This window comes from Rutilus rutilus (genome assembly GCF_951802725.1).
Source record: "Rutilus rutilus genome assembly, chromosome: 20".
NCBI classification, from domain to species: domain Eukaryota; kingdom Metazoa; phylum Chordata; class Actinopteri; order Cypriniformes; family Leuciscidae; genus Rutilus; species Rutilus rutilus.
Window position 1 is genome coordinate 1,050,001 of NC_140225.1, and position 8,838 is coordinate 1,058,838.

The 8,838-nt window shown below is 37.3% G+C and overlaps 1 protein-coding gene across 1 annotated transcript in view; it reads right to left on the reverse strand.

The window, feature by feature from the left end:
• cfap46 (cilia and flagella associated protein 46) overlaps positions 1 to 3,532 on the reverse strand; it is a 92,372-nt gene extending 88,840 nt beyond the window's left edge. Inside the window, exons 1-2 of the mRNA XM_084392168.1 lie at positions 3,410 to 3,532; positions 3,160 to 3,245 (exon numbers count right to left, since the gene is read on the reverse strand). Of these exons, the coding sequence (XP_084248294.1) occupies positions 3,160 to 3,245; positions 3,410 to 3,458 (135 nt within the window). The 5' untranslated portion in view covers positions 3,459 to 3,532. The remainder of the gene's footprint in view (positions 1 to 3,159; positions 3,246 to 3,409) is intronic.
• Positions 3,533 to 8,838: the final 5,306 nt, after the last annotated feature.

Sequence of the window (8,838 nt, forward strand, 5' to 3'; positions counted from 1 at the left end):
GCAGTGATATATATCCAACTTTGTATATAGAGCCGGGTGATAATGGAGTTTTACGATATAAACAACCAAGCAACGTGATATAGTATTTAGCTTTTTGGCATGTTAAAGGGTTCGTTCACCCAAAAATGAAAGTTCTGTCAGTAATTACTCTCCCTCATGTCGTTCAACCCCGTAAGACTCTCGTTCATCTTCAGAACACAAACTAAGATATTTCTGATTAAATCTGAGAGCTGTCTCACTCCTCCATAGGCTTCTATGGGATCGAAACTTGCCGGCCCAGAAAGTTAGTAAAGACAATGTTTAAAATAGTCCGAGTGACTACAGCGGCTCAACCTTAAGTTTATCAAGCGATGAGAATACTTTTTGTGCACAAAAAAAAAAAAAATAGTGACTTTATTCCACTCTTCATGTTCTTCTGTGTGGGTCTGAGAGAGTTCACGTAGTGTAACAGCGCAGCGCTTCTGGGTTGTACGTCAGAACGGAGGCTCACTATTGGCCGACGCTGGTCATGTGTGTGATGCGTGTGATGCTGGCCAATAGTGAGGCTCCGTTCTGACGTACAACCCAGAAGCGCTGCGCTGTTTCAGTTACAGAGAAGCCTATGAAGAAGAGAGACAGCTCTCAGATTTCATCAAAAATATCTTAATTTGTGTTCTGAAGATGAACTAAAGTCGGGGTTGGAACGACATGAGGGAGAGTAATTACTGACAGAACTTTCATTTTTGGGTGAACTAACCCTTTAATGTAAACTCTATTGGAAATCATTTGCTGCCTAATCATTCACTTATGAGGGTTCACTTGAGTTAGGATGCTGTCTAGGCCGTATTCAGCAAGACAGCAGAATTTACCATCAGAAACTTCTCTACAAATGAAACCCCAAAGCTTCAAACATATTTCCCAGCCAGCAATAACATTTGTGCCACATCAGGAAGCACATAATGGAACTTTTTAAAAAGTGCTCGAGTGCAAAAAGCAAGGGATTCTGCGTTCAGCTTATACCTCAGACAAGCCCAGTATATTTTACACACTTCTTCAGTTCTGAGAGGAATGAATTCACAATGCTCATATGCTGTCGCTTATCTATTTAGGATTTCTCACTTCACAACTCATTGAGCAAAAGCCTGCTCAGCTGCTCAGCTCTTTCTGGCAGCTTTTCTCTTCTCAGGAACGGGACGGTTCAAATTATTGCCTTCTTCTGTTGGTCGAATGCGACGTTTGAATTGTGTCAGCATATTAGAGATGATTTATACACACATTTGAGCTGATATGGCAACACGATTGCTTACTATTCTGGATGAGCAGCAATGTGAAGATATGTATGGACTCAACTCAATGTTTATATTTATGTTTCATACAGTGTCTATCCACCTTTTAGGCTCCACCCACTCTTAGAGAAATTACAGAAGAAAACCGCCTGGTAACAGTAGCGGGGGTGTGGAGAAGAGGCGGTTCACAAAATCACAAGGTCTGAACAGGGTTACTATAGTTAGTAAAACTACTACTAAAACTTACTTACTTGAAATACTTGAAATATTATTATTTTTATTTTTTTTACTGAAATAAAATATTTTTAAAAATTAAACTTATTTTATTAAAGCAAGTTGCCAACGCAAATTTCTCATTATCATTTAGTTTAACTTGATGTATATATATAAAAAAAAAAAAAATTAACATGACAAAAACTACTAAAACTTTAACTAAAATTTAAATTAAATTAGAAAATATATATATAAAAAAAATATGAATCCAAATTGTAATAGTATCTCAATTATACTAAAATAAAACTGCTTTTGACAAGTCAGTCAAGTGCAAATAACATCTGCCAAGTATTTATATCATCTGCAAATATCATCTAATTAATATTTGTCCTTGAGATTCACCTCAAAACCTGTCAAGAACATGTCTAGGTCACTGTACAGCTTGCAATTTACTGTATTCTCAAATAAAAAGTATGAAAAAAATGTGTCTTACAGTATTACTGTATTGAGAATCAAGCATGAGAATAACAGGAAATACACAAACATATGAGGATGCATTACAGAGACTTTGAATGCATTAAATTTTGTCATATACAAACCACATCATGTTTGATTATTTTATTTTTTTAATGTTTTTGCGAGTGAGATTCTCATCCTTTATGAAACGATAGCACATTCTGAGATAAGCTGCTGTTACAATAATCCTGCGCTAGGGTAAAGGCCTGAGGGGCGTAGCAGTGTTCGCTGTTATCTAACCCAGCATGATGTGTTCAGCCGGAGAGGAGAAACTCAAACGCTGGCTGCCACACACACACACACACACACACACACACACAGAGATGCAGCGGTGTGTGTTCAATCACAGCATGGAAGAGGCTTACCCTCCGCTATCTCCAGCTGGAGCTCAGGGTTTCCTCACACCAGAAACACAAGGGTATTTGATTTGCTTATCAATAAAGATTCAAACATTTAAAAAATAATTGACATTCAAACTCGGACGTGGACATGGTTTGATTTCAGAACACGCTGGGTATAATGATGTTTAATCAGCTGCCATCAATGAAACTTTTAATATATATATATATATCAAAGTATACAAATGCAGTTTGGCTTGATGGCCTTCTTCAGAGCATATAACAAATAAAATGACTACATACTGAGTTGGCCAATTAATATTTAGGAGGATTAAAGGGATTAAAAATGATGTTCTTCCTCAGTGTTTCTGTCTGGTTTTCCTGCACAGATATCTAAACATTCTTGAATCAAGGTACATTTACTGGAGAAGAAGCAAAATGACTGAAGATACTGAAGTCTTGTTTTCTGAAAAATAGAACAAATGCCAGAATTTTTTATTTTTTTACTTTAAATTAAGTGTATTTTTCTGACTCCTATTGGCAGATGTTTGTTCTTGTTTTAAGCACAAACTCAATGCATTTTAATTAAGTTTTCAGAAAACAAGAAGACTTAATATCTTCGGTGGCTTCAGTAGAAGCACATTTTTAAAATGATCGTTCAAAATCAATTTCAATTTCCCTGTGGAGAAACTGAATGGAGTGTTTACTTCCACAACGGATGTGTGTGTGTGTGTGTGTGTGTGTGTGTGTGTGTGTGTGTGTGTGTGTGTGTGCGTGTGTGTGTGTGTGTGTGTGTGTGTGTGCGTGTGTGTGTGTTCTTGTCTCACCTGTAGAGATTGCTCAGCACACAGAACACTGAGCTCAGACTGAGAACATCCGATCAGCTCATATGCTTTTCTCACAAACACAACATCTGCACAAAAGACACGGAAAACTGTGACTTTCTCTGTGTGACAACTAACCCCTCATGAATGCGTTTACACTCGACTAACAATACAAGAAAATAAAACAAACACATTCAATGAATTATCGACTAATAAACACGTAACGTGATTGAACGGCTAACGTTCACGTTACCTCTTTTCTCCTGAGCTTTTAACAGATATTGTCGAATACGAAGATCCATTTCACGTCATCAGCCGCTCTACAGCAGCTCAGCTGTTAAAGGTAAGAAGACAAATATTGATTTTTATTCAGGTTATCGTTTACGTGTTTTGTTTATGTTGAGAGCGTCAGTTCAGCTGAGTTAACTAGCGAGTGTTTGGACGCGTCTCTTAGCAACGGGACGCTGAACGGAGAGCGCTCAGGGTCAAACGCGTTTTTCTACAACAGTCCAGACTCACGACATGTGTTCATAGAATCTGTAATAACGTTTAATATTACTAACCAGATGGAATGGAATATACACACAGATTAAAAGTAACTATACATTTAAAACGGTGTCAATCAGCATCCATAATGAATCTTCAAACTGCCATTAAAATGCCGAATATTTTAATACATTACTTTTTTTATTTTTTATAATAAAAATGCAACCTATGCCTTTCCTCAGATCATCCCCAGAGGGGAAAAACGTTTTAATCACAATCTTAATCTCATATTTCTCTTGTTTGGTAGATGTTTGGTAACTTATAAACTGGAGCCTAATGAGGGATTGTGTCTCATTAATGTAACAATGATGAGATTTACAGTAGAGCTCAGAGTTAGACTGGCCTCAGTAGAGCTCGATTCAGTAAGAGTCTTTACCAACCCGCCAATACAGTTTCTAATAGCAATCTGAATTTACTCCATTACGGAGAGCTCGTTCGTTCCCAGTTGGTTCGTCCACTGGTGTGCAGTTCCACATCTAATGGGCTCTCTGGGGATGAAGTGTGTAGAGTTAATCCTGCAGTTCTGTGTCTCTGACAGCTGAGAGATCAGCATCACAGACTCACACATTCAACACTTCTGTGTGCTGTTGCAGCAGGTTTACTGCGTGCTTTAGGGGTCAGAGGTCAACTACGAAATGCAATAATAGAATAGAATAGAATAGAATAGAATAGAATAGAATAGAATAGAATAGAATTTTATGCTGCACCAAAAATCCCCCTCTGAGTTTATAATAAACTTTGAACTTGAACTTTAGAATAGAATAGAATAGAATAGAATAGAATAGAATAGAATAGAATAGAATAGAATAGAATTTTATGCTGCACCAAAAATGTTCCTCTGGGCTTATAATAAACTTTGAACTTGAATTTTAAAATAGAATAGAATTTTATGCTGCACCAAAAATCCCCCTCTGAGTTTATAATAAACTTTGAATAGAATAGAATAGAATAGAATAGAATTTTATGCTGCACCAAAAATCCCCCTCTGAGTTTATAATAAACTTTGAATAGAATAGAATAGAATAGAATAGAATAGAATAGAATAGAATAGAATAGAATTTTATGCTGCACCAAAAATCTCCCTCTGGGCTTATAATAAACTTTGAACTTGAATTTTAAAATAGAATAAAATTTTATGCAGCACCAAAAATCCCCCTCTGAGTTTATAATAAACTTTGAATAAAATAGAATAGAATAGAATAGAATAGAATAGAATAGAATAGAATAGAATAGAATAGAATAGAATAGAATAGAATTTTATGTTGCACCAAAAATCTCCCTCTGGGCTTATAATAAACTTTGAACTTGAACTTTAGAATAGAATAGAATAGAATAGAATAGAATAGAATAGAATTTTATGCTGCACCAAAAATGTTCCTCTGGGCTTATAATAAACTTTGAACTTGAATTTTAAAATAGAATAGAATTTTATGCAGCACCAAAAATCCCCCTCTGAGTTTATAATAAACTTTGAATAAAATAGAATAGAATAGAATTTTATGCTGCGCCAAAAATCATCCATTGGGCTTATAATAAACTTTGAACTTGAATTTAGAATAGAATAGAATTTTGCTGCACCAAAAAAAAAAAAAAAAAAAAAAAAAAAAAAAAAAAAAAAAAAAAAAAATCGCCCTCAGTGTGTGAATTTGTTGAGATTTCTTCTGAATCTTTAGATGAGACAAATGTGAGCGATCCAGAGTCTCTAGCTAAGGAGAAAAATATGAGCACAGCTCGTGATGGTGTTGAGATCTTTCCAGATTATTTAAGAGGATAAAAATGTGAGAGTGTTAGAGTTTTTGTCTCAGGAGATAAGTGTGAGAAGTAGGAGACTCAAGCAAAAGTCTCCATTTAATGTTAAAGTAACCTCATTTGTGTCTAGGAGAAACATTTGAGATGTTAATGAGATATCATTTTTCATTTTTCTTTCCTCTGGGAATGCATCTAGAATCAAGGCTGCTTATGAAGTGGATGGTCACATTGTTCTCTGTTGGGAAATGATTTAAATTGTCAGGGTTTATGTGCGTTCTGTATGGGTAATAATAATACGTTTGACAAACTTTTCACAGACTTGTGGAGTGAAAACCTTGTAGAGCAATCTTCAGCCAGTCATCTTCCATCAGGCCAGTCTGTCTGTCAGATGTGAGATGATTCTTGCCTTTGTCTTCACTGGTCTATGACTCAAACAGCCTGGAGAATGAAAGGCTCAGATGTAATTAACACTTAACACAGTTTACTGCAAGCAAGTGAAGTGGACAGATGTTTGCTGAAGTGTCAGTGATGTGTGTGTGTTTGAGCCGCCCACTGACAGGGTCCGTCTGCACACAAACTCATCTTCACTCGTTTAAAGACACTGCATTTTATAATTGCCAATTTGATATAACATAACGAGAGAACTCTCTACTGCTGATATGAATACAAGTAAACTCTACTTTAGCTCTGGAGAATTACTGCGTTCTTCAAGTCAACATGAAATCATCACCTTTCCTCCTAGTTTTAAGGCCCGTTCACAACAAGGACGAGAACGAGAACGATACAGTTCTAAAAATTATTATGTTATTATAATACATAGAGATACCATTCCATTTTTACTGATGGAAAAAATCCATAATTATATTGGATTATGTTATTTGATAATATCATTATATAATAATATTTATAGAAAATTACATTATTATAATATTCATAATATCCTATTTTATTCCGAAATTCTTCATATTACAGTAGTGGGTCGCAAGCAGTTTCATGTCATCAGACCTTTAAATAGTATAATTTTGATATCTGTCCTTCTGTCTAAATGTATTCTGTGATTTTCTGTTTAATGCAGCATAAATGCATGAGTGATGACATGATGATTCTGTGGCTTTGATGAAAATGATTAAATATGTGCGGTTAATGAATCAATGAAACCGATTAGAGTCAGAGACACTGATCATCCCTCACATTACAGTGCCAAAGTTTTGCACACATTATCAACGTATAAGACAAAATCTACTTAACTTTGTGACATAATGAATGAAATGATTGAGGAACTCTAACTTAAACCTTTCCAGTTAACAGAATACATTTTTTTTTTACTTACAAATCTGATACAATGGCATATAAAATAACCAAGCAACATTTATACGAATAATATATACGTACAAATGATACACAAAACATGATACTGGTAAAAACTGATTGAAGATGGCAAGACAGACTGTGATTAATTCATGGCAATCGACAGACAGAAAGGATTAGATTCCCTTTACCTATTGTGCAGATGTGTTTTAATCTGGAGTGTGTTTTAGGAAGATTTGCATGAATAACCAGCGGAACTGATCAGGTTTGATGTGAAGAAGATCGAGTCTCAGTCGATGCGAGTCTGTCGTCTGGATTGACGGGAAACTCAGAGTCATGTCTGTGTGACTCTCTGATCTAAACACCGTTTGCTGTGTTAAAGCCCTAGAGGATGCTCGAATCATCTCAGTCTGAGAGATCAGATCAGTTCATGTATAAATGCTGCTCTTCACACATTTTCATGCATGCAAACGTTAATGGCATCCAGGAATCGATCATTCAATCACTGCTAGATTTGCCCAGCTCCAATCTGCTACTGTAAGTGTGGACATTTTGTTTTTTTAAACAAAAAAACATTTAAATATGTCATTTTGTTAATCAAAGATGAGTTTTAAGGAATACAGTTATTGACTACAGGGGGTCTTTAACAATACTTTGTATGATTTTGAATTTTGAATATTTAAAATTAAATCTGAGGTATTTCTGTCCCTCCATTGACTGAATTTAGGCTTCTATTCACATATAAACATTGATCAGCAAACATAAACATGAATGAACCTCATTGGTTCTCGCTGAAGCTCAAACATGCTGCAAACACAAGAATGATATATATGAAGAGTTCAGATGCAAAAGCCTCTAAGTGCCATCTGAAATTTTCATCTAGAATGATCATTTTTATCAAGCTTGTATAGTTAAGTTGAGTAATTTCACTTAAATGACAAATAATAGGTATTTTTCATTGCCATTTAAGTGAAATTACTGAATTTAAATATACAAGCTTGATAAAAATGATCATTCTAGATGAAAATTTCAGATGGCACTTAGAGGCTTTTGCAAATGAACTCTTCATATATACATTAGTCTATACAATATACATATACTAATATAAATATACAATCCAAAATTTACCTTACCTTATTTCTTAATCAAACATGCTCCCCTAACTCTATACAGGGAACAAAGTCTGTTGGGAAATACATTTTTAATGTTAGTTACACATAAAGAAGCTCCTTAAAGAAGACTCACCTGCGGCGTGTGGAGTGAAGACTCAGATAGTTCTCTATGAACCTCAGGTCCACCACTTTACATGCCTGAAAGTGGCGTCTCTTACTAACCAAGCCGAGAACATCGGTCTCATCATGGGCCCACCCCAGGCCTGATGTAGGGAACGCCTGGGGAGTCGGGAAGAGAGGAGAGGGCTGTGATGTAATGAGGCCCTCCGGGGAGATGATCCATCACCGATGCCGTGAGCGCTTGTGTTGGATAACCTCCCTCAGATCCCTCTTCTTGCGGGAGTCACGCCTCCTCTGTGCCCTGCTCCTCCATGGAGGGGACGCACGAGAGGCGACACTGGCTCTCTGGCCCTGTCTACGGTCCTCGGACCGTGAAGAGTTAGGCCCTCCCGTCTGCCTGGGCTTTGACCCGGATCTCAGCGGTATGCAGGTCCTGAAAGCAGCTGAGCGCGCCTTCGCCTCCCTGAACTTCCCAACCGCCTCAACGGAGGTGCCAAAGAGTTCAGAGGGCGAGACTGCCGAATCGACTCCCCGATGTCTGCCAGGTTTAACCACAAGATATTTCGCAAACGTCTCGTCAATGGGCGGCATCGACACATACCCATGCTCTCCGATCCCCTCAACATCAGCGAAACTAGCCCGCTGATGCCGGTGGATCCGGGCGGCGTATGGGTTCTTCCATGCCCTCTCGATCTCTGTGTGAAGATCAGGAAGGAATGGAAGGCTCACCTGAGCTGGTGGCCTTTGGCCGAGGAGAAACCGATCATCAAGCCTGCCGGCGGCGCACTCCATAACATCATTAGTGCTGAGAGGACTCAGGATCTCCCTGATTATCACCCTCATCAAC